General features: G+C 43.0%; 1 protein-coding gene across 2 annotated transcripts in view; it reads right to left on the reverse strand.

The window, feature by feature from the left end:
- Positions 1-231: 231 nt before the first annotated feature.
- LOC126531388 (glycine receptor subunit alpha-2-like) overlaps positions 232-26,899 on the reverse strand; it is a 67,710-nt gene continuing 41,042 nt past the window's right edge. Inside the window, exons 2-9 of one of the 2 annotated variants that reach the window (XM_050178896.2) lie at positions 18,429-18,517; positions 18,082-18,149; positions 10,244-10,467; positions 7,984-8,066; positions 7,749-7,883; positions 4,419-4,762; positions 1,663-1,710; positions 232-428 (exon numbers count right to left, since the gene is read on the reverse strand). In XM_050178896.2, coding sequence (XP_050034853.2) covers positions 252-428; positions 1,663-1,710; positions 4,419-4,762; positions 7,749-7,883; positions 7,984-8,066; positions 10,244-10,467; positions 18,082-18,149; positions 18,429-18,517 — 1,168 coding nt within the window. In that variant the 3' untranslated portion in view covers positions 232-251. The other variant, XM_055071133.2, reaches the window with a different exon arrangement.

A 26,899-nucleotide genomic window follows, 5' to 3' on the forward strand; every position in this document is an offset into this window, starting at 1 on the left:
ATGAACGTCCATCAACAAGCCCAACTTGCCGCTTGGTTGACAGTTAGTACTGTTCCAATATTATGCCTACATCAAACACCAGCGAAGCGTCATTAGTACTCACCCACCTTTCGACCGCCAGCAGCCGCTCACAATCCCAACCGAGACAACGAATCTGTTGCGTCTCGCTGCAGACAGTCTGCACGGAGTCAGACTTTCAGTTTAATCTGATGGAAGGACAGAAGCCACAACAAGGAAGAAAACTATATCTTTTATGACTTAATGTAGTATGGCCAGTACACGAGGTTGAACAGGAGGAAAAGGGCAGGGAAGGCGACTCGGCTGAGTTGATCGATCTGCTTGGCCTTGACTTTTCCGACGCTGCGCGGCACCGTCTGCACCAAGGTGCGTACTTCGGTGTGACCGTTCTTATCGAGAACGAGCTGTGCCTGAAACGACAGACGCAGGGACGTTATAGATGGCATAGAAACACTTCGACTGTCCTCTACTGCTAGCCACTTCATTCCCCTAACTCCTTCATCGTCCATACCGATGGAACCGTTAGTGCTTTCTGAACGACTCTAAGTAATGAGATTTACATTTTGTCTTACAATTTGCGAGACTACTCTGAACTGTTCTTTTTTCGCCTCCATTTGTATCCCCGTGCAAGCATTTTTCTTTGCACAAGCAGGGACAGTTTTTCTTCTCGCATCCTGAAGCCTTTGTGCAGCCGTGCTTACTGACATAGGGAAAGACGCACTAAACAGGTTAGCAGCAGGCAAGGCCAACGCTGGTTCTCAGGAAGTGAAGATCAACGAGTTTTCTTTTTCTTTTTTGATATCCTCTTCTCCTTCAGGAACTCAGTCAGCAAGGGGAACGTGCATGGCTAATCCTTGACGCAGTGCTGTATGTACATACGTTTGTGATCTTTTTATGTGTTGGAAGCGATGGCTGCCTCGTGATTCTTTTCTTTTTTTTTTTCGTTTTCATTTTCGGATGGGTCAGCCGGGCTTCGCTGCGCTCTGGCTGATAAAACTTCCGAGCTTCCTAATGCTTTTCGACGTAAGTTTTCTACGCGTAACAGTCATCACTGCACTGCTGTCAGCAGAGACACACTGGCTTTCGGTAGATTTATTAAAGACACGTGGTAATAATTCGTTTGCCAAGAAGTTAATCTTCGGAGTTAATGCAGATTGGTCATTCCTTTTTTTCGTTGAATGCAATGCTTATAGCGCTGTTGAGTGGCATCATTCCTTGACAACAACTTAATCGCAGGCAGCGCAGCGGTAATGCTAACAAAGTGTCTCTTACTAAAATTTTATGTAAGAAAATGACGGGCGTTACACTACAAAAAGAACATTGTTTCATTCAAAGAGCAAAAACAACAAACGAAAGCCACCGGAAACCTAAGATATGAGCCCAACTAACAAAATACAAAAAAAAAACAGACAAGCTTCGTTCCCAGTGATCTGTAGGACTTGTGAATAACAAAAAAGGAAACGATGCTCTTGGGTTGACGCTGTTAAATTTATTGTTAAATTGAATCTTCGAAATGCCATTTTTCTCTTATGCAAATGGCTGTGCTCCATAAGGCTTATGTTGATTGAAGGAATAAATCTAAATATGTAAAGGCCACAATTCCATCCCTTTAAAAAAAAACATTGACATGGCCCAAATGCTCACCGAAATCTCGTGTTTTGAGCCGTCGTTGGGCACTTCGACCACCGGAACCTGTAATCAGCAAATTAATAACATGTTAAACGGTACTTGCGTACGTTTCCAGTGTATTTCATCGGTGCCCTCAGACGGATCAAGCTCCAACATTCACGTGCAACGTAGATGTTGCGCTTGAACTGGAAACGCTGATTTAAAAAAGAAACAAAGAGAAACGGGCCTGGTTATAATGCATACTGGAGTTTACAATACAATGCTATAGCAATAACAATATACGAAGTACGTTTGGCACAAAACTACAACATAAGGAAATGCGAATTCAAACGCACGGCGAACGAATATAGTGAAATTTAAGCGGTATATGTGGTTCATTCAAATGCAGCTTCCTTTTTTGCAAAACTTTCAACTGCTCTGTCCAATTTTCGCCTTGCGTATCAGACAACCACAATTGTTTGTCGTTAATTTACATGTTTGTTTCCCTGCTTCGTATTCTGTTTAAAAGTTGTACCGTGTCGCGACGACAGCGGAAGTAAACAAGTTTCCACGTTGCAAAGAGTGCGAGGAAAATTCATTTGAGGAAGAGCAGGAAGATCGGCTTCAACTTAAAGTTCTCTGGCTTGTTACTGCGCTCAGAGAAGAGGGGAAGAACCGAATAAGAAGGTTATGAAAAAAATAATGGTGGGGAAAGGACAAATGAGAGCTTGAGCCAGATGTTTTGAAGGCCGTGATGCAAGCTTATCAAGCAGAAAAGGGGCACTGTTTACCTTCTGAAAAGCAATTCACGATACAAACGATTTAAAATACTCTCCGAAATATTTTTCACCCCATATTTACCGTTCGGGAATGGCATCCTGAAAGAGAATGAAATGCATTTTTGCATGACTGCAATAATTGTTCCTCCGGAAGGTTCATCTGAACACTGTGCTCTGGCTATTACTGGGTCGATGCGAGAAAGTTCGAACCCTCTGTATTCGAATGACTGAAACAAGACGCTTAAATTATCGGTTTAGTAGCCAACTTCCTGTAATACATCACGAAACAAAGCTCAAAGGACACAAAAGGGAACAGTAGAACTGTTCATAGAAAGTTATCCTAATTGCTTCGTTTCAGCGCCTCATCTTTCCCTGTGCTTTCTCTACCTGAAATCAAGTTACGGTAAGATTGAGCTTGAATTATGAGGGATGGTAAGAAATTGAAGAAGAGCTATTAAGCCTTAAGTACTAAAAAAAAATGTCACCAAGAAGCCGACACTCCTACTGGGAATGGTTTTTCGTGGATTCATAACTGTTCATAATAGTGAGATAGAAATGAAAGTTGAAAATTTTGAGAAACGCACTGCACAATATTGACGTATATTCAAGGATATCACTTTGCGGAAAGATGAGTGACAACGCAAATATACTTGCGGTCACTAGAAAACGGTAGTGATGGTTACGTCGGTTTCAAAAAAAAAACGAATTTAAAAAAGAGCATGGTAACAATAAAACAGTGAACTTAAAGAAGCGCCATCACTCTAAAGAGAGAAGAGTTCTTGCAGCTAGAGGGATAGCTTGTACCTGACATAGTCAGCATCAAAAGAAACAAAAGAAGTGAAATAAATTTGGCGCATAAAACTAACAGAACGAAAACAAACGTAAAAGACTTGGCGTTAGTGCCGCTGTTCAGCGAGAATGCTGGTGAAAAATTGTTGAAGAACACAGTCGCGGGACTAGTGTCCTAAATGCGACTGCAATACTTCTTTTCTTTTTACATTTTCTGTTCTAAACGTTCATCGAAGGCGTGCTTTGTGAATGCAGAACCAGAACACGCTGACAGGGCAATTCAGGTGTTTCCGTCGCGAGGGTCGTTCACTATAGCAATTGTCGTAAATATTGATTCCGTCTGTCCTCCAGGATGGCTCTGCACAGCTATGCGCATTTGTGAACAGATATTCCACTATGTCGAGTTACAAGAAATGCGAACTCACGAGAGAAACTAAAGACAACTAAGTGGAGTAATGTACTGTCGTTCTCGGTGCGGTGCATATTAGGAATTTGTAATACCACGCAGAATAAGGTCGAATTTATGGTTCTGGAAAGTTCATATGGTCGTGAGCGTAATAGCTAGATTGACTGCATTTGCGTCAGTGCTGCGGACTCGTTCGAAAAGCATGTGTGTCGCACAAGTGGATGCCCTATAGCGCTAGCAGCGACTGCTTTCATTGTGCAAAAAAGCAATGGAATAGGATCTATATAGTATTGCGTTTTCCAATGGCCACGACAGAGGCCACACAATATAAATGTATCTTTAAAAGGATAGTCTTCTTTTTTCGGTACCGCACGGGCTGCCGTAGGGCATATTATCGTAATGTGAACGCGTACAGGCCTTCTTCCTAAAGAAGCTCTATCATATGTTGTGGCCTCGTGAACATTTTGTTAATAATTACCCATTAATAGTCCATGGACTGGTGTTTCCGTATCCTGGCTCCCTCAGAACCCTTTATTCTTGTGGCCTTTGTGCCTGGACAGAGCCACCCACAGCAGATGCCGAGCATAGGCTGCTGATGCGGGGGCAGAGGAATTTAGACTTTTCAGAGGGTTTTAAGGAACTAGTCTCAAGGCCCAGGTTACCGAGCCTATCAGGGCCACCCCATCTCTAAGACACACGGGGGGATTGGAGTATGTGTATCTCTTCGGAGAAGTGATTTTCAGTTTACAAAAATGGAAAGTAGGTCGAATGGAAGGGAAGGGCGAGAGTTTGCCTGCCATAATTGATTTGCGTCTTACCTCAGAGGAGGGCCTCTTATTCGGCAGCCGCCGCCAGAGGTAGTTGACGAATGTGAACTCGAGAAGGGCTGCAAATACGAAGGACGTGCACGATCCTATCCAGACGTCCATAGCTTTGATGTACGACACAGGTGGCAGGTTGCCCTGGATGCCGGCACCCTTTGACGAGATGGTGAGCAGCGTGGTGACACCCAAGGTGACACGGGCGGGGATGGCGTCTACGTCGAGCCAGAAAGACACCCACGATATCACCACGATAAGCGTGGTCGGAAGGTACGTCTGCACCATGTGATAGCCCAGGGAACGCTGGAGATAAAAGTCGGCTTTCAGGCAACTATATTCTCCTGAAACGAAAGAAAAACACGCAAAAATAACTGTCTGATGGGCTGAAGCACTAATACACCTGCGTATATTGTATCAGGTAACATATTTCTGCGTAGGTTATGTCAGATTAAGCTTTATGGACGTTATCACATTTACGCCATTGCTTGCGGTGAGCTCTCGCTCTCAGAGCGTTAATGCATTTCGAATGCCTAATACATGTGGGGAAAACGGACCTGTCCTGTCAGTGTGTACAAACGAAAAACGAATACTCAAACGCGTCCTCAAACTTGAGTGGATACTTCAATGTGCGATATGCTGCCTATAAATAGAAAACAGAACGATAGCTTCGTCATTCAACAAATGGCCACCGAATGCTTTAGATGCTGTCCACAGCATCGAGCTGTAAATTGTTTAAGAGAACATAAGAAACACAACCTCTTCTTCCTCTACTTTCTTATCCTACCTTTCGCTTCGTGCCACTGCTCTCGTTTACATCTTTTTAACAAGGCGCTGGTTTAATTACAGATAAGCTACAAAACGAGGTATCAGGGAATCATTTAAACGCTCAAGAGGCCAGCCACAGCACTGTCCTTTCCCAGACTTTTTGGCAGCTGATCCGTTGGAGTTGCGGGGAGAGAAAGTCTTCGACTGGCAATGTGGGTCGCAGTGGGGTACTGCGACGGGGTTTTTTTTTTCTACGTGATAAAGTTCTGAAGCCAAATTCACAAAGCGGTTGGTTCGTAAGTGCTCCTCGTCGTTAGCTGGCCGCCTTCGCTCAAAATATGTCCATCCAGCATGAGGATTGGCAGGTATTCGCTCTTAGGAACAATTCTAGCATAAGAACGTTCTGTCAATACAGGCCCTGATTCCAGCGACGGACGCGGGATCACAGAATGTTAGCGTATGTTTGCTCCAGCAAGCACCGCGCGAGAAATTGCAAGACCCATTCCAGATTATATTTCGCCAGCTATGACGTAACCGCCTTGCATTAGGGGGAGAATCTGCATTTTGCTTATTTATTCACATAATTCTGGGCCCATATTCCGAAAAAATCCAACCAATTATGATGCTGGACATATCATTACCGAAGCCAGCTGGCCAATATCAAAGAGCACTTACGAACGAAATGTTTTCGAAATTGCGCCTCTCTAATTCTGGCAGTATGGATGGATTCTCGGGTTTTACGTGCCTAAACCACAATTTCATTATGACGCACGCCGTAGTGGGGGACCCCAGATTAACCTTGACCACCAGGGAATCTTTACCGTGCCCCCAATGCACGGAACACGGGAGTCTTTTGGTTCCGGCAACGGACACTGGCGCTGGCGGCCGACAATAAAACGAATAGCGGGCTGCACGCAAAATACCTATCGGCGTAAAATTGAGCTATTTATTTCAGTATATGACAACCGATGGTCGGATAAAAGCGCTCCATGTCCTAAGGGACAAGTGCTGTGGTGCTTCCAGTAGGTTGCGCATGTTTAAATAATCGCGTGTTTTAAGTAAAAGCAATCCATCGGCTCTTTCTAGCACAGCAGGACTCTATATTTCGCTACAGCCTCTTTGATGTTAATGAGCTTTATTGATGTGTAATATAAAGCAAAGTTTTTGTTGCTTCGCGAAAGCTTTAGTTAAGCATACGACATTTTATTAAATAGGTTACGGAATTCGTGGAATGCGCAGGCATCTTGAATAGATACTGATTACAAGGAGCTAGTGTAGCATTCGTTGCTTGGTTCGGGAAAAGAAGAAAACCCGTGCACCTTGATGGCATTTAATTTTTGACGCGATTCTTATTGTGCTGCCCAGCGCAGGAGAAACAAAAGTCAGTGACCTCTCCCAAATAAGTATTCTGGCTTACCAAAATTCCTGATGCAAAACAAAGCTAAGTGGGAGCACCAAGAAGAAATGAAAAAAAAAGGACCGTTATATATAATGAAAGACCATGTTCTGCAAAATATATGACCCGGCTATAACTCAGCGTGCTGACGGGCTTATCAGAATGTGCAGCCGACAGGAAACGGACACGCTTGCCCCAGATGGTCGTTAGTTGTTCGAAGCTGATAGCAAAGTAATAGATATATGTACCGGTACGTGCCTTCATGCCAACCCAATGATTCATTTCTACCCTTCATGCCTGTTCTTGATAGCCATGACAGTTCTCTTGTAGAGCGCATATATGCCAGGAAAATATAATAAAGCCCAAACCCAAGTTTTTTGTGTGTTTTTTTTACCCGAGGCATAGAACGTCCTTGGTGAGGTGCTGCATCTAGATACTAGTCAGGTATTATGGTATTAGACACGCTGGAATTAGAAGGTTTTGACTGGCAGGCTGGTTGCATATATGTCAATGCAGCGCAATTCACAATTCCTCCACTAACGTAAAATATCTGAGATATTTGTTTCCTCCAGGTCAAGAACACTTCGATTCCTGTGTTTCACATACTTGATAACATGTCTTTTTTTTGGCTTCATCATAGCACAACAGAAAAGAGATAGTGAAGTTATTACAGCACGTGTGCGCTAACGCTCACTTCTTGTTTCGCTTCTTTGTGGAATGCGCACGTTTATTAAGTGGTCAGCAAAAAAAGCTTGTAACGCCCACGATAACCGGTTATTGTACCTAGCACGCCATGCCTGAGAAGAATAATTTTATGAAATTCGCAGAAAAGTTAATATTTGTGTATGTGTGCGAACTTTAGAACTGATTTCACTGCATTTTTTTTCTGCCATCTTGCCTGTATCATTTCCATGGTGCTATAGACATTAAATCAGCCGAGCAGCCTGTGCCACCTAAAGGTGCCACTATCCCCCTACATAGGATGATGATGATGATGATGATGATGATGATGATGATGATGATGATGATGCTATTTAACGAGCCAGGATTTAAACTTTTGACGCATGTGGCTCAGACTGGTTCTCTGTTTTCCTGGGAGATCGGTTGCACCACGAAATACCTTTAAAAGGCGCTGCTCGTGGTGGAAAACTAAGGAAATGTCTTACCTATATGAAATTTTTCTTTGCATAATGACGTGTTCACTTTCTCTATCTCGAACTGGGGCAACTTGAGGTTTTCGAAGAGAACAACAGGCTGGCTGTCAGACCATTTCAGCAGGAGTTCCTCGGTGGTTTTGGAAACTGCGTGAATCGCAACACGAACAGTTGTGTGAGAGATGAGCGGAAAATTTTCTCCATGCTGTGACAGTGCTCTTGGTGAAGTACTGTGTAAACTTCTTACAAGAGGCGATTTCGATGCTGCAGATTTGGGAATCCATGGGATACCGATACAGATCCATCATGCAGGAAAACCTTAGTTTTAACCTGTTTTAGAGAGGATGCATAAAACATTACATCAAACTAGAAGAAACCACAATGTATATTCGCAATAACTCAAATATACTATGGCGGCAATCAAGACGTCCGGTTGTCCACGCTTAGCACCACTGCAATCCCGTCGAAACGACAGTCTTCGCTTCATATCTTCGTTTCATTTACTGCCACTTTATTATGACAAAAGTAAACTTCAGGAGGCTTCCATGATGCGCAATATAACTAGAATATGAATGTCCTGAATAAACTCATGCACATTCATGCAAATTCATGCAACCGACGCTGTAACAAGACTCAGGTAATGATAATATACCTTTTCAATAAGTTGCAGTGCCGTATTATGTTAACCGTCTTTTTTATGTAGCTCTAGGTTGAATTTCGGGTTGGTGTACAGTCTATGGATTTATGCACTCTGTGGAGTTATTTCTTTGTTCAAATAATATTGCTCATCAATCTTCTGTAGCTTTTTTTTTAATTGTAGCTCTGTACTAGCTACATCCATTTCAGGTAAGTGACGTCACGCTGCTACGTTTACGCCATTTGTGCCCTGAAACTACTGGACGCGCAACGTTAAAGAAAGCAAGGGCGGGCAAAATAGATGAAGCATACTGTTTGAAGGTGAAGCAAGAATCAAGTGTGTAGATTTTTGTCATAATGTGTGGATATCTTGGCGACAGAGCATTTGCGCGTCTACAACATACCCTCAGGACATAACAGGTTTTTTTGTGTGAAAAAGCTCTTTTTCTGGTTTACGGAAGTGCGTGCTATGCGTATCGCAGCGGGATTTTATTGTTCTGAAACGCACATCTGCGGCTGCGTATTCTTCTGTTCTTTTTGTGTTCTTGAAGTTGAGAAGCTGTCTCTGGCGATAACTAGCCAAATTCTGCCTTTGCGGCTAGGCTTGCCACGTGAAGCCCGGGTCATGCCATTAATAACACATCAAGCAGTTGCCTTTGCGAAAATAATCTATTAACCTTCTGGAAACATCAGTAACTGAAACTTAATATTTGGGATATTAAGTTCTATTTTTTAAATTTTACAATTGACCTACTCCACAAATAAGATTTATAGAGGAATGTATACTTCAAAGTCTGCACTGCTATAGAGCCCGCTCAATCACTTTCGTTGTTCGAAGACCCACTAGTCATCTTTTGAATAGCTGATTCGTTGGCGGATGATGCATTAACCGTGGCAGTTCTAGTGCCCAGGATCTTAAATCACTTTATCATCCATTTCTTCGTGGTGATTTACAAGAACTTGGTGTCTGTGGTTATTTTGTGAAAAGAAAAAAAGAAAAAAGAATGTTCCTGGACCTATCTGCCCTAACTATTTCTTCCTCGAAAATTAAAAAAATATATATATTGAGGAGCAAAGATGCATTTAAAATAATGCGTGGGAATGCAGGTTCTCGGAATCGGCCGTGGTCCTTAAGAAAGACACCGAGACTACAAGATCCAAGGTTTAATCATCGTTTCGCAAAGCCAGGCCAGATCTAACGTTTGGGGTTTTCCGAGCACGTGTTACGGGAAGTCATTCTCCCAGCAGCCGGAGACAAATGTCCCGTAAACCTTATATGACTAAAACAGGTGAAATGTCCAAAAAAAGGTGCGACGCAATTCGCAACGCTCATGATGTTTTTTAACAAACTTGATTCGTTCTGGATGCTGTCGCTTGCTATTCCTGGCCGATAATAACCGCGAAAATGCTCTTAAGCGTTAGTTTTCAACAAGTACAAAAGCTCTGCCAGTGTGGATAGAGGTAAATGGTCTGAACTACCTCGAGCGGCCAGTCGCATGCAAATTTTTGTGTGCATCTAAGGGCTTCTTTCACGCTAAAAAAAAAAAAAACACACACTTTTAGTAGCGCATATTAACAACAGAAAGCTTTATCCGGAATTTTCCATGTCGCTCTGCCATGTTCTCGTTGACACTTTTCATCTAATTATAATATTTGAGAAGTTGATTAATTAATGAAGACTAATTATCTAATTAGGCGGTATGAAAAAATAATTTGAGTATTTCCAAGCGACGGCAAACAACAGCACCTTGTTTCTGTCAGCTACGTGACAGTCACATATTTTACAACTCTGGCTATATATATATATCATAAAGTAAGAATATCCATGTAACGTAGGATGGCACGACGTTTTATTGGTCAGGTTCACTTACCGCAGCATGTACAGGATTTCTCCCGTCGGGTTAACCCGAACTAGGACGTTAGGTACAGTCACGTATTGGAACTCGGCGTGCTTCGCGTTCGCAAAGAACACTTCCGGTTTCCATATCATTTGTACCAGTTTTGGGTCATTAAGGTCAAGCGGACGAGACAGCGTGGACTTCCGTAACCGCTCATCGAGCCACGACTGCCGGAAGTAGAGGTCGACTTCGTAGTCCTAAAGAGAGAAAAAAAAGGGGGACGGTAAAACCATGTTTATTCGTTGTACGCAGTTAGTAGCGGTATGACAAGAGCAATGTTCTAAGCAATTCCTAAGAGTTGAAAAAAAAAGAAGCGAAAGCGAGGTGAAAGTAGTGAAACGAAGGTGCAGCTCCTGTAATGTTAGAGACGACTCCAACATAAAGATGATCAGTGTAAATATTCAAATGTAATTATCGGTGCGTTTTGCATTCTTCTCGCGCGGCAACGCGAACGGCTGCTGGATGCCACTTGCATCACAGACTCCCAAACATTACGGGCAGAAGTGTTTTTAAAGCTTGGCCTTTAGCTTCGCTCGGTGACAATAATTGTGCTTGAACTAAGGGAGCTCGAGAATTGCTGCTTATGTGCATTCCAAACTAAAACTGATAATTGAAAAATTAGTTTAGTTTAAGCAGAGTAATATAATTGGTCTGTTGGGTGAATTGCGTGCGAAATTTCGAATCCTTCAAAAAGATCGCGTGAGGCGATATTTGGAAAAGTTGCTTAATCCGTGTTTGGTTAATACGTTCTAATGTTTATTTTGCGGCCGAAAAAAACATAAACAATTTTCGTGCAGGGCCATGAGCTCGCTCTTTTTTTTTTCAATGATAAAAGTGCTTTTTGGTTCGTCTGGGTTCACAAATATAGCCTTTGCGCTAAGTGAGTTCCAAAAACGTAGGTGTAATATTAAACTCAGTGAGGCTTGCCACTATATCGAGTATTGCGCATCTTTGCGCCATCCAACTTGTGGAAACACAGTATTTAATGATTGACTTACATATGATCTGTCTGTCTGTAAAGTCCTACACGTATAGTTCGTTTTTGTAACCGTAAAGATATTGTATTTATGGCTCTCATGCCGTGATTTGCCTATATTTTGTTGTAGAGCAGTCAACGATTTTAATTAAACATAGAGACTCAATCAGATAAATGGAAACATTAAAATATTTGTACCGACTAAAGTATGTATAGGCGGAACAAGCTCATGCATTCGCTTAGTAGTTTACCTGCTACAAATCATTCTCTCATTGACAGGAGTAACTCTCCTGTGTTGATTGGTATCGCAATACCACCCTCCATGTGAACTCTCTACGGCATCAACTAACACTGCACAATGGCTGGCGTATGTAACGCCTACACCGTTTTACAGGAAAGTTGTTAGCCTTAGTTCATCAGGATTTTTCGTGACGTGCTCACTCAAAAACCGGCACCTGGAAAAGTGGGTTGTGTTTGAGTCTTTGCGTAACAGAATTATGTTTTCTCGCATATTGGAATTACATTCCGATGCCATCATGGCTGCATGCTGTGTGTAGGTCGTCCTTTGTGAATTCTCTGACGCATTTTATTTGACAAATTCGATTACTTCAATAACGCACTTGTGGTAGGTGTGGGGCCTACAAGAGTGAAGATGAATGGTGTGCTAACGGTAGCGACAACTAGCGGCAGCGACCACTCAGACTGACCTCAAATGGCAGGTGGAAAAGTGGCTTTCAGTTTCCGCGCAACAGGTTCATGTTTTCTCGTATATTTGAATAACAATCCGAAGCTATAATGTCTGCAGATTCTGTGTGAGTCGCGCTTTACGCAATTACCTATTAAACATTAATTTTTTTCAGTAAGGTACTTGCGCTTGGCGGACTGCCCAGAAGAATGAGGATGTATGCTGCACTTCCGCACGCGTGAGGGCGCCCGTGACAAAAGTCGCCTGTGTTGGCAGTGGTGCTTGTGTAGCATCGTATAACGTCAGTCTGGGTGGTAGTACTGATCTAACGTCCTCACCAGCTTCGCTGTACATCCACTTTCACAGGGTGAAATGGAGGCGGATGTTTTTTATAGCGATGGGGCACTCCAGGCGCATTTTTTTGCCATCGCCGTGATGTTCCGTATGAAGTCCAAGAGCAATAACACTCGCCGCACGCCGTATACTGTATGTGCGATTGAAAGAATGCGAGGGGAGCCCGACTATCGCGGCTTAATTTGTTGCGTGCGAGGGAGGAAAGGGGAGAGCAAACGCACCGTTTTTGCGTTGCGCGAAAGGCCGGGGGGGTGGATGGGAGGGAGAGAGGGAAGGGGGCAATGTTTTTCTCCTGCCGCAAATGCCCATTTCGCGACCGGGCGCAAGCTGACTGACAATCGTGACTCAATCTTGTGCACGAAAGGTAGGAAAACAAGGAGGCAGCGAAGGAGGGAGAGAGGGAGGGAGGGGCGGCTTCTATTCCGCCAGCAACTGCGTACATTGCGCGACCGTGCGTGGTCGCGATCGCCGTATTTTTAAAGCGATCTGCAGAGGGCTCATACCTTTGTGCGTGCAGTGTTGTCGCCGCTAAGTTCGCGTTGAAGCGTCAGACAGCACGAAGGTCACTTCGCTCGCTGCTGCTGCCGCGTTTGCTCACGCCAGTGTTTTTATAGCGAGTGTCTGCTGTCATGAAGCGCGATGTGTTCTTGTTTGATGTGCGCGCTGAAACCCGGCTTGTTAATTCAGTTAGTAAGCGAGTGTCTCCAGGTTCGTACAGCCGATAAAACTATCCTTACTTCGTATAGCAGTCGAATTCGCTAACGCAATCATTGGTTCCCCTTTCCGTTGAAACTGCGACCTTTTTTTACATATTGTCATTATTTACTTAAACAAGGGCACAGAACAATTAAATATCTTCTGTCGGCACATTTTTTTGGCGCTAAAGTCTTAGAGCGCAGTGATTAGGCGCCCGTTGCGGTTTTGAGCGTCGGCGTGCCTCGGCGTCGTTCCTCGGCGTAACCGAGCGAATGATCACAGCAAGATATGAAAGCGAACGCGGAGCGCAGCGCGAGACGAAAGAAGGGAGCGCGAGGAGGAAAGTGGATGAGGAGGATATAGTGAAAGCATGAGGTGGTAAGGGGAGGGATGAGATTATGGCTAAAGTGCGAAGAGGAAAACAGAGGGCCGCATGAGACTGCGAGATGGCGCCATAGTATTTGCAAAAATTGTGCAGCACTTTTTGTTAGCCAAGCGATTACACTGCAACCTTCGACGAGTCATGTATAAATGCCGACGCGCTTGATCCGCAGATCCGATTTTCGAAGATCGCCGACTCTGCTCGCCTTTATCGTTGTGCTTGAGTGTTGCCTGTTTTGCAGCGCTTCGCTCCGTATGCAATGGGCCGCACGAGACAGATTGTCCTCGCCAGCCAATATATGGCGAAATGAAAACACGTATAGAGCTGCGCTCAAATTTCGCATTAGATAGGATCGTATTCGCCGGTGAATTTTTTTGCGCGTACGGAGAACACATGTAATTTCTAAACTGAGGACGGTGCATTATCTCGTCTGCTTATTTTATGTTTTTGTTCTTTTAAGCGACAGCTGCGGAACAGCAACTGACAGAACACAAACCGGGCATCAATTGTATTATCCTAAATATGAAGCATTGTGGTCAACGATCCCTAACATATCTTCATGAGAGACCCTATCTTCTTGCTTATTTATCTGCCATATACAGGAAGAAAGAAATTAGATATCTGCAATATGTGTGCTTGGACCAATGAAGCCTTGCCAAGGGAAAATTCCTGTTAAGCTTTGGTTTAATGTAAGAAGGCAAGGCAAGTTGGTGAAGTTAAATAAAAGTTTTCCTTGCATTCGAGGAAGTCGAATTTGTGTATTTGTTCAGACTGCAACCCGCCGGTCAAAGCCTGAACAGATGCAGATATGTAACGTCACTTACGTCTCGGGAGCCGAATTATTAATCGCACCCCTCATGAAACCATTAGCTCGGCAGCCTCTTTCTAAATACATCGTAACAAAGAAATGGTCTTTCTGGCTATACAGCACACCAAAAATTTGAAGTCTATTGACTCTAGGAATAGGACTTTAATTGATGTCATAAAGATTTTTTAGAAACATTCTTCAAAACTGCCATACTTAAGAAAGTTCAACTATAAGGTTTGCAGCTCTGTAGCTCAGCAATAGAAAACAATATCACAATTCTGTAATCTGCCTATAATGTTACATCTGAAGTAGAAAAAATTTTTTTATTATGCACAACTCTGGAATATACCACGAATTTGTGAGCATTACTTTCGTAAACACTGTAACAATGTTACGTTGGTTCTAAATTTACATAAAAAATTGTCCACTTCAGAAATTCTAACAGATACCGAGTAATGAACTGTGATATGTAATTTTTGGTGCAAGGTTAAAGTTTTGTAAAATTCGCACTACTATATTTTTAGCCGTGCCGGTTTTCAGCAGTTTTTGAAAAATATGTAAAGTTCTAAATCACAATTCTGCTTCCACTGCCAAGGTCTGTGAGTGGTGGCGCTGGCTAACACTCCCAAGGTTCTACTAGGACACATAAATACCCAAGAAAATGGATGGGGCAACAGCACCGCTGTAGCTCAATTGGTAGAGCATCGCACGCGAAATGCGAAGGTTGGGAGTTCGGTTCCCACCTGCGGCAAGTTGTTTATGCATCCAGTTTAATTTCCATTTATTCATCGTTTCTTTATTTCATTTATTAAGCACAAGTAATTTCCTCTATGTTGTCCTTGGTTTTAGTGTTTGTTGGCTTCTTATGATATGACTAATAAAAATCGGGCCGCTCGGTTAACCCTCTTTATTCTCGTTAATTCTGCTTCCAAGAGTAAAAAAATGTAACTTGCTTTCTTAAACGGAACACATTTCACTCAAATCGGTACAGCCGTAGTCTCACGTGCATTTGAACAGTGAAGTCGGTGTTTTGGCTGATGTAAAGCGTTCTTTTAAAATAATGTTTGAAACACCTGAAAGTATACTCCTAGGCTATCATAGGTTGCCCGATGCACCTGCCAACTGCGAGCGGCACAATATCTTCCGTGTATGCGCCCTGTCATACACTCTTCGAGTGGGCACAAAAGATAATAACAGACACTCTTCAAAACAGATATTTCCTTTTTTCTTTTTAAATATATCTCTAGGAAGGCCCCATTGGCGTAGTCCGTATTCCTATAGAGGAAAAGCAGCTTTGCTACTAAGCGGTGTCTGACCACTCACAGAGAAAAAGTCGCAGTTTCGCCGGAAAGGCGAAGCATCGATTGCGATAGCAAATTAGTGAACAGCTATACGAAGTAAGAGTAGTAGTTTTACCGGCTGTATAAACTCGTAAACATCGGCATACAAACTAAATTAACAAGCATGGTGTCACGCGCGCACAATGATGAGCACATCCTACTGCAGCAATACTGCAAAAATGCAGCAGTGAGAGAATTGACCTTTCGTGCTGCCGCTCGAATTCATGCGAACTGCGCCGCGAAAATACAGCGCAGCGCGGACACTGTACCCTTCGCAGATGGCTTTCAAGATACAGCGGCCCAGAGTAGAAAGACCCCCCCCCCCCCTCCCCGTTCCGTACTCTCTCCGCGAAGCCTTGTGCGAGACGGAAGGCGGCGCGCTTCCTCCCCCCTTTCTTCCGTTGAGTGAGCAAGATTGAGACGCGATCGCCGGATCACCCTCGCATGCTTTTATTCGAACATACATCATGCGGCGCGAGGCAGCGATTTTACTGCCATTGGACTTTATACGGAACCTCAGAGCGACGCCGATGCGTGGCGGCGCCTGGAATGCCCATATAATTGATATCGCAAGAAACACGGCGCGGATGTGACGGCGAAAGAAAAAAAAACTACTTATTCATGTTTAGTCGACGAGCACCGTAAGCGCACAAGGGAAAGCAATACGACAAGCGCGCAGATATGATGGGACGCGCGTGCACACCGCTTGTTTGGCGCGATTCTTGACAGTACCCGCTGCGCCGTCAGAAGGCGTGTTGATGCAGTTTGCCAAGCACTTCCGTGGTGCTCATATGTTTTGCTCACGGGTGTACAATTGTGAGCAGGAAACCGTGCAATGACATGCATGCAAATTTTTTTTATGAATGCACGCACATTTTGTATTGTCGAACTTCCTTCTCTTCAAGGACGAAGAAGGCAAAAAGAAGTATCGACATCTTTCAGGGTGCCTAAGAATGTATTGATTGACTGGTCCACATACAGTGTGAGTGCAGCTAATGATTCGTCTCGAAAGATAAAAGAAGAAAGGGGAAAAAACTTATACCACAGAGAGAGAATGCTACGTCCAAACACAGTAAAAGTTTTGCCAGTCTCAGATATTCTCAGACCCTCCATAAGGCGTGTTCGATCGCTCTGTGACGGGAGCAGGGTAAATACCGGGTACTGCAGCAGGATCGATAGGTTACTAGCACGCCCTGGTGGACGCTCCATCACAAGGCGAACCCTTCGGCAACCCAATTAGCGACATCCATCACTTGGAAAATAAAATAAGTGCTAAAAATGTGTGCCAAGGCACGTCGAAAACTCCTAATTATTCACACGCCATCACCGTACCCTACTGAGCGCAAGATGCACTCGATTCATTAAACCAGCAGAGCACGTGCATTTTTCACCACCCTTGTTGCTATGTCGAAGGGTAGGTTCTTTTAAAACGCAAACCAATAAGAAATGTTCATAAATTTTCTTCCTATTTTGGTCAGCGAGAAAAGGCAATGTGTTCATAGATATCTTAAATACGTTAGATATGAAATATATATATATATATATATATATATATATATATATATATACATATATATATATATATATATATATATATAGATATATATATAACAGGTGTATTGTTTATCATAGTTGCCTGCCTTTCTAAACTGATAGACTTTGTTAACTGAGCAAGGACATTGTGGTAAGAGGGTTTTGACGCATGTATTGTAAATTAGAAGCGAGTCAGTCGAAGTTAGTTTAAGTTGTGGGGCTTCTTCTGACCAAGGAAATTTTTTTTTCTTTTTTTCAGAGAATTTTAGTTTGGAGATATGTAACGGCCTGTTTATGGAGGCGTTAGGGTGGCCGTTAAAAAAAAAACATTCCGTGCATGAGCATTCTATTATGTTTCGGTTGGCCACATTGGGTCTGGCATTTTGTTATCCGAAAGTATGCTAGTTGATAGCAATAGCGATTGCTAAAATCAAGATATTGTTTTTCTGTGTTCTTGCCTGAGTATTCCGGAGAATTCTATTCTGCGAAGAGGCAACAATCTTCCCAACAGACGCAGCAACTGCCGAAGTGGGACTGTGTACTTAAATCGGAGTCCTTACCTATGTTGTATAATCTTTGCATTAAAATCTGAAATTTATGCTTATGATTTAGACAACCGGATAGAAGAAGTAAATAGATGTCAGGGTAAGGGAAGCTGCTTCGTGCAAAAAAAAAAGGTTTTTTGGTGCGTGGACAGCACAAAATCGTAACACAGAGAGAGCGACAGGACAATGCACTAACAACCACTTGATTTTATTGATCGGCACACTACCTAATACACATATTTTGTGAGTTTATCGGAAAGTTGGCCGCCTTCTTCGACGCTCGATAATCGACGCCTCTTGGTCAAAAAAAAAAGAACGAGAAGGCCCAAGGGCATCCGTTCTAGCAGTTCAATTTATCAGCTTACGCGGTTCAGGTTCATTGTACCACGCGAATTTGAGGGTGCAGGCACTATCACGATATTCTTTGAAAGAGAGTCCTTTTGAGACAATGGTGGACACATATACAGCCAGCAAACATCTGGAATAACTTACCATGTTTGATGGGTTTATGGATCCGAAACTTCTTATGTATATTTCACATGACACAATAGTTGGAATCCCTGCGGAGATCGAACAGGGTAAATAACAAGAAAAAAGAAGACATTTTCAATCACGGATGTACAGCATATATATGCCGTTCTCTTCCATCTCATAAACGCAAGCTGGCCTCCGCGACATTACCACAGCCAGCTATATTCACTGGGTAGATGACACCAGATGCTACAAAACACTGCTTGAATTCTTACACAACAGAGGCCTTTAAATGATCATATAATACACGCCAAATAATATGCCTTATGGTAAGTCTTCATCAAAACAAAATAAATATGAACGCTCACCGAGGTGGCTACTCGGCAGGGCTCTTCGATCGTAGTTTTTGAGGAGCTCGTCCAGAATATCAAGATCATCCGCTCGGGAAGAAACTCCCCTGAAAAGAGTTTAAGAAAGAACACTAAGTCAATACTCTGTATTATTCGCTGTTATCTTCTGTTTGATGGTGTTGTGGGATGTTTGCAGAATCAATTTTGTGCCACGGTACCACAGAGGTTGTTAAGCGGGGAAACGCTTATAGGAAACGTGTCTTTTTTTTTCATCATTAAATTTTTGCATCTCTGTCAGCGCTTTCTTTTCTATTTGATACAGTATCTCTAAATGCATCAGAAGTTTTCACAGTTGCGCATTATGAACACTGTTTTATTTTAGACACGATAACTACGGTACTTTTTCATTCGCAGCTTGAGACTGCCGAGCGGCCGGTAAAGTGTTACGTAACTCGGGTGGACTCTGTTCATTGCGTTTTCTCTTACACATTAGAAACGTTATTTTTTCTTTACGTAGCTTGTCGCCAAGAGTACCCCACAGTTTCGTGTGCAGACTTTATTGTTTCTTGACTAGTTACAGTGAATACTGCAGCAATGTCTTATACCGCTACGTTGATGAAGCACGCGCCACTTCAATGAAATTGATCTTTTTGGTACTGCGCATACATAAGCAAGTATCCGCCCTACTGTACGGCGAATTCTCTCACCTGAAATATAACTGGGCATTATTTTTCCGACAGCGATGGGATTTTCTAATTTGAGCGTTCAAGTTGGTGAGCTTGACGTGCACAGTTTCTTTCAGTGTTTTTTTCTATATTCAGCTTCCTTAACAAAATAAAAACCACATGCATGTAGAATCCTTAGAGATATCTATTACCTTGCTAGAAAATTGCACTGAGATGACACTCGTATATATCGCTATTCATAAATAGTGTTCACCATTATTCGCTGTGGTCTCCCCAAAAAACTGGACATTTGTTTATAGTTCTTCAGTCTTGTAACAGTGCAATGACGAATAACAAAGTAATTGTGAAATCTCGCAATCTCAGTACAAGCAAGCGGAAAGCAGAACCCAGTCCTCGTATAATTTGCAAAAGTGTGAAGAAAAAAAGAAAATAAATTGAATACGCAAAAAGTCATTCAAGAATATCAGAAAAGGCGAATGTTAACTAATGGGAGAAACCGCAATCTTCCCAATTTTCTCTATAGATAACGGCACGAGCCCATCGTACTATTTTCCTTTCAGAAAAACATAAGTGTCTAGACGAGAATCTTGTTCGTAGCGACTGCCTCCAGTCTACCTTGGGAAATAAATGCAACAATTTCTGGCGCTCAACATCGCTACATAGATATCGTGCAAAATCCTTGATCGCGCAGCTAATCAATACGTATTTTTTTTTCTCTGAAGCGTTCTGAGCGCTTATATTTCTCCTCTGTTTTTATTGTATTTCCCCATTTGTTTCTTGCTCAGCAGCAGACGTGATGGGAGCATAGCCCTACACTCTCACCAAGTTTGCGCCTTTTCGGAGTTATCTTGTTCGCGAACAATAATAATCATCTATCTTGCGCGCCTTTCCAATTTTTAATGCTGCGTGCTCGGCTTCTCCATGTCTCGAACAGCATGTACGTTATCAGCGTGTCATAGCTTTCTTGACAGGAAAACAGTGAGTTCAGATGTCAAGGCAGATGACGATTATTGTTTAAGGATAAGATGGCCCCAAAGGGTGTAAGCTTATTAGAAAGTAGTTTAAAGAAATACGTGCTCAATTTCTGTAGGAAAATGCATTGATGTTTCAGTTCGCACTTGTCAACACTGTAGAAGATGGATTACCCAGAACTGTTATCTTAGGCATTAATGTATTTTGTGACGAATTAGATTTTGAGGTCTTAATTCAGGAAACTGGCGATAAGAACATCCTTTCCGCTAAAGCCTATGAACTGAATTATTGTTCGACTTCAACTGTGCACTTCACACATGTGCGCTGAAGTGAACAGTTTTGCTAAGTAAATTAGTGAATATATTCATTTAGCTGCCATCACGCTGCAATTTTCGGTGCAAGTGATGTGCGCCTTATTAATTAAGCGAGCTAATTTGACCAAAGGTATGTATTTGCTGTATCCGATATTTATTGTCCGTTTCCAATCAATAGCACACAGCACCTGATAAATAACTAACCCATACTTTATTGTTGTTACTTTTGCACAGAGTTCTCCCTCTTTGTTTATATATATATATATATATATATATATATATATATATATATATATATATATATATATATATATATATATATATATATATATATATATATATATATATATATATTAACAATTGGCTAATATTCACGATTTACAGCGCAAGAATACATAGTCAAGGAACAGGAAAGACGATACTAGCACCATTTTTAGGCTGGAGGTATGTTGAAAACCACATATGTTTATTTGGCATGTTGTATATTTATTCAGTGCGTATATTTGTTCCGCAGTTGAGAGACAGTGCTCGCGCTATCTCTACTTTTCATTATATTCTTTTGTGGCGCAGCAAATTATGAATAAAAATAACGTTAGAAGCTGAAATGCATATCTGAAGAAAAATAACTAGCTTGCGAAATAGATTTGCAACTTTACTTCACTAACGTTCCGACCTTCGTCAGAGTGACACACTAATCCACTCGCGCCCAATTATTTTAATGACAAGACTTACTGGATTTCTTGTGAGCTATCTTTCTTGCCATTAACGCACGTCAAAATTTACGGCTCTTGAGGCCATTGCATTTGTTCTGTGAGTGCTCGAATTTACTGAGGAATTATACACACAAGTGTTCATTTGATTGCGTTCTTTAATTCAATGACGCAGGAGTCTACGCCGTAATCTTATCTGCTTAACTGCATTTTGCCTGCAGATTGAATTTACCTCGGCCGCCATCTGCTGTGAGCCTACTCATTTCTTTTTCTTCATTGTTTAGGAGTTTTAGCATAAGCTTGTTTTGATGAGATCACGATGGCAATAATTTTTCTTTTTCAATCTTCATCCTGTTGAGGTAAGGATAATCAGGAATGGGAGAAACCACTTTCGGAAAAAAGACCAAAAGGGTAATTTAATTATTTGGTCTTGAAACTCTACTAACTCATTAGATGAACGAAGCCTTGTTAATAGTTATCGTTGTTTTGCTACCAGTTCATTTTCTGTGAAACGGCGTTTGTTCTGCACGCAGTGCAGGTGGCAAGGCTTCAGCAAAATTTTTTGCTTTGCGCGGACCTAATTTCTCGCTTATAGTAACCTTGGGTACTCTATCATGTAATCGTAACCGTAAGGTGTTATTTACTGCCATAATGAAATAGGTATCCCTGCTTTATTAAAAAAAATATAGGTCACAATGCGAGCACGTGCATTTTGCTTTGCTCGTAATTTTTAATGGCCATTGGTCTGATGCTCACAAAGACGTCGGGCGAACGCCTGTAATGCTGTTTGACTGCTGGAAGAAGCACTGATGCGTACTTTTTGAAGAACTGATTGCGATGATGTCACTCTCGGGAGAGTAGATTGCGAATGTTCTGCTCTAGAACCGTGACGACATGGTATGGAAAGGAAATATCTTTTGAACATGCTGAAGGTGGCGTTGCGAGGTTATATAACTCTGCCCATAATCGCGCCATCGAAATCTTCGCGGATAGTTCATCACCAACGATCAATCAGCTCACTCCTTGGTGAAGACCAGGTAATGTGGTGAATTCATTAGCTTTTCCCACAAGGCATGCGATTAACCTAATTTTTCTAAGTTAACGAACACAGCATGCATGCAGATTCTTTCACGAGGAATACGGCTATAATATCAAATTATTGTTATGGTTAGCTACAGTGAGCAGCTCGGTGAGAAGCTGATATGGGCGACATCGTTGCAAGATACAGTCAGCGTCGAAGTGACGAAGTCATTGCTTTCCACGACGTGTTCGGCTACCCGACGTCATTATGCAGTTGGTGGCTGGAAGCGACGAGCCTGCAGACAATTGTCAAAATGACATTATAGGAACGCAATGTGTGGAGATCTAGTAGTGTGCAAGAATATTACATTACAATGCACAATGTGCGGGGGTTGTCGCGTTGAAAGTAAAAGCATGAACTGAATGGGGCCTTTCCTTCAGGAGGGAGCCAAATCTCGAGAAATTTTTGCCCTAGCGTCTATTCTGGAAGAAAAGCCTGAAACTGAGACTACAGGAGCTCAATTACTTTACAATTCAGCTGCTTACTACTGCATGGCCTACTTATCATATATACGAGGAAAGATTCATTCATGCGTTATCAAACAAAGCTGGCCTCATTATTCCAACTTTTGTTTTTCTGCCAAGCATGTGAATGCTCTCAAAATAGTTTACCCTTCGAAGACATGAATTGCAATCACTAACATTGAAAACAGTCAAGTAACAGAGAGAGAGAGAGAGAAAGGAAGAAGGAAAGGCAGGGAGATTAACCAGACTGAGTCCAGTTTGCTACTCTACATGTGGGGAGTCTATATCACCCTTTCACATGCACTAAGTTAGGTGTAGAATGTCTACAGTCGGGCACTAAAATCTGCTACCTTCAGGTAGTGAAGTGCTCGAATTGCTTTCTGGGATAGTGAACTGTGAGGCCAGGCTCCAAGATCTTTGCTTCTGTGAATGGCCTATCGTCCAGTCTATTCAAGGCACACTGGATAGTCGGACGTTGCTTATAAAAGCGAGAACAGTGGCACAGAAGATGACTGACGGTTTCTTCAGACTTGCACTTAGCGCACATCGGTGAGTCCGCCATTCCACTGCGATAACTCTAGGAGTTAGTCAATGCTACTCCTACCCACAGCCGACACAGCAATGTTGCGTCACATCGTGAAAGGTTTGCTGGTAATTTCAGTTTCAGTGATGGGTCAAGGCTGTATAAACGACAGTTAGAGTTCCGTGGTGTATGCCAGTAACTGAACATGATGGTACTAGCGAGAATGCGAAGCTGTCTTGCAGTATCTACTCTCAATGAAGGTATAAGGAGTGTCTGTGCTCCAGTCAGGGCACGTCAGGTAGCGTCATCGGCGAGGTGATTACCAACGATGCCACGATGTCCCGGCAGCCGCTGAAAGAATATATCGTGTCCTCGTTCAGAAACGCAATGACGAATTTCGTTGATTTAGGACACCAGCTGTTCGTAATTACCATGTCGTAAACCTCGCAAGCTTTGGAGGGCTGCTTTCGAATCGCAAAATATTGTCCATTTGCTGGGCGGTTCTTTTTCAATGTTCTTTTTCATCCGATGCAACTTGTCTGTTGAGGAGCCTCATGTTGTCGAAGGGTAGCACAGGTAAGAAAAGGACGCTGTACTTGGGTGAACTCTGCAGAGTCCTCGTAGTAGACGTGTTCACAGAGGCCCTGAGCATCCGCCACTTTGCTTTCTGGCTCTGGACAGCCCCGTAGTTGTCGTCAGAGCTGTGGTCGTTCTCGGTCGAGTATACCAGGGCAGCCTTGCTGTCGCTCGAGAGGCAGTTCCGCTTCCTGGAGGCTGCCGACGCGGGCGCCGCTCAATCAGGTTGGAGTGCTGGTGGCTCCACTTCCATTCCCATAGAGCATAGAACAGTGTTCCCCGAAAGAAACAAGTAACAGCTGCTTGTATTTGTAGCATTGCTTTGCGCTTGACCCCATTGGAATGGCTGGCACGGAAAGCAAACGAGAAATAGGGGTAAAATAGGCATGAGAAATGCTGGATGGGCCAGCATGATCTCGCGCGTAGAATTTCTTCTCATAGTTTATTTCAAACTTTGAATTCTTTGTGGTCGGGTTGGGAGGAGGGGGGGGGGGGGCTGTGGTGGGTGGTGCGGCTCAAAGTAAAGCAAACGAGTGCTGTTTTTGCTGGCAGTGAATAATGGACGTGAGAAGTCAAACCTAAAATCATTGTTCGGAGACGGAGAACCAAACAGCCGTGAAGTCATGCAACATTGTTCATCACTTTGGTTCAAGTAAACATTGAACTGTCAGTAGTTTCAGGCTATTGTCGTTCCTGGAAGAAAAATCTCACCAGTTTAGGCGGAGGCGAAAGTAATGCATGATGCCCGAAAGCGCTAAGAAAGCACTATAAAAGTATGCTGTTTGAGCAGATAGGCATTTTTTTCTGAGATACCCTTCCAACCTACGTTGTTTTTAGTTTTCTGGAGAATAGGAAAGAGCGTGGTCATGGAAAGAGAACTCAAGTGTTTCAGAGTAACGCTAGCGCTGCAACGAATCGCCTTAAGGGCAAGAAAAACCGCGAGCTTCGCAGAATTCAAAACATCTTTGCACAGCCCAAAGTTAAAAAATATTAATAAAGAAACATGACCCGATACCGCTTACATTTCAAGAAACCTTAGGGGTGTCCTATAAAAAAAATGAGCTTTAGGAGATTTCCACTTGCCAGAATTAACGGCACTATAAAGTCATGACAAGGGCGCCAGGACAGAGACAGAGATAAAAAAAAAAAACTTTTTTTCCTGATATGTGCGTTTACGACGTGATAGTGGCCTGTTTTTAGTGTACTTCACGTTTTTTGTGCTATGTTCCTTGAAGCTAATAGAAAATGAAGAGGCACGATGTTAATGGTATATGTAGCAATCACATGTGCGTATACGCGACTGAAATATTAACACCTACACTTAAATTTAAAAGCATCGTTTTCTTGGTCGTAGTAATGAGCCACTTTTATTTTTATTAGTGCTAGCGTATGTGTTTTTTTCACTTACTGCTTGCGCGGCAATTCTTCGTCTCCTCGACAATAAAGCAATCCTTAGTTTTCTCGAAATTATGTCAGGGGCGCTTCACAGATTCGCAAGAAGCACCCATCTGAAGAAAAGCAATTAAGATTGTCCTGAACTCGCGCCAACGCAGATATGTCTTTGCTCTCTGCGGCCTTTCCTTTTTGCACGCATTATTGTAACTACATTGCATACGCCCCAATATATGATAACGCTTGCGACACTTGACAACTCTCCAAAAATTAGGTGCATTTTGCAGGCAGGCAGGCAGGCAGGCAGGCAGGCAGGCAGGCAGGCAGGCAGGCAGGCAGGCAGGCAGGCAGGCAGGCAGGCAGGCAGGCAGGCAGGCAGGCAGGCAGGCAGGCAGGCATGCAGGGAGGCAATGAACTTTATTCAGCTCCTGAGGAGTGACTCCGAAACACCCTTACGAAGGAGAAGCCGTCGTGGGCCGCTCCCACGTTGGGACGGGCAGGCCGTGCCAGACCACTGCCAGGTCCCGTAACGAGGGGCACCGCCTAAGCATGTGTTCTAAAGTGCAGGAGGGATCTCCGCAATCCGGACAGTTGGGCTCAAACGAGACCACGTACCTGCTGACTCTGGCCAGGCTGGTATAGGACCAGCAGGTCTGCAGCATGCGAAGGATGGAAGACTGAGGCCTGGAGAGCTTGGCGTGGGGCGGGGGATAGACCCTGCTGCCGAGTGATAGTGCTTTGTAATCGCATTCTGACTCCCTTCTTTTTTAATTCCCGCTTGTCAGCAAATCCAAAGCAAACTTGCGGCCTCTATGTCATATGGTGAGATGTGCTTTGAGTAGACTCACTCTAAATAATAATAAATAATAATAATAAAGAACTAACAGTCCCAGATTGGTGCACCCGCTCCACGGCCCGCCCGAACGTACATCGGTAATGTTTCTAATTCTAGCTGGCTATCTATAATTGCACAAGACACTTCCCGTGACACGCATATTGAATTAAAGGCAGGCGGTTCGATGCCATTGTTCTTCTCTCGAGGCCGATGATGTAAAACAGCATGAATTTTTTTGTCATGCGCGCACATATTATGCGGGATCGCTCTTTATTCAATTATCTCAAGGTATGTAATTATTTCTAAAGAGTTATGTAAATCACCTTTGAAGAAACCTTCGGTCTGTCCACACTGCATGCAGTATCATTAAACAGTTGCATTCGCTTTAGTCGTAGCTCGTAATCATTCAAAAAGTAAGTAAAGAGAAGAGATAGGTAATTCACTGTTGGAGGACATACAGGGTAGGCCTGCTTGAGAGAGCTCTAGTCTGCACTCTGTATGATAAAAAAAAGGTGGGAATAAAGTAAAAAGGCACTGGCAAGGACATCTTCAGGACCTCTGCTACGTTCACGCTGGCCGAAATCATCCCTCCGTTCTCGTTATCTGCAAACATAGTCTACCTTTTCCCTTCTTTCTCACCTCTCAACCGGTTTTCTTTGTCGCAAAATCTCTCATTCGGTGGCACATACGTGCCTTAATCAACCCCATGCGTCTGCTCTCTTTCGTGCAATCTTTCTCGGGTGGACGAAGTGTCTCTCCTGAATCATCGATCCGCAGATGTCACTATATAGTGGAGACTTGGAGCTGGAGTCCAATTAAAGGACCACATTCTTGCACAAAGACGTATACATTTACAAATATTTACACAACAAGTGACACACGGCATAGCAGCTGCCAAAATTGCGTGGAACAACATTTACTTCGTATTCGCCGGTA

This window comes from Dermacentor andersoni, chromosome 5 (assembly GCF_023375885.2).
Source record: "Dermacentor andersoni chromosome 5, qqDerAnde1_hic_scaffold, whole genome shotgun sequence".
NCBI classification, from domain to species: Eukaryota; Metazoa; Arthropoda; class Arachnida; order Ixodida; family Ixodidae; genus Dermacentor; species Dermacentor andersoni.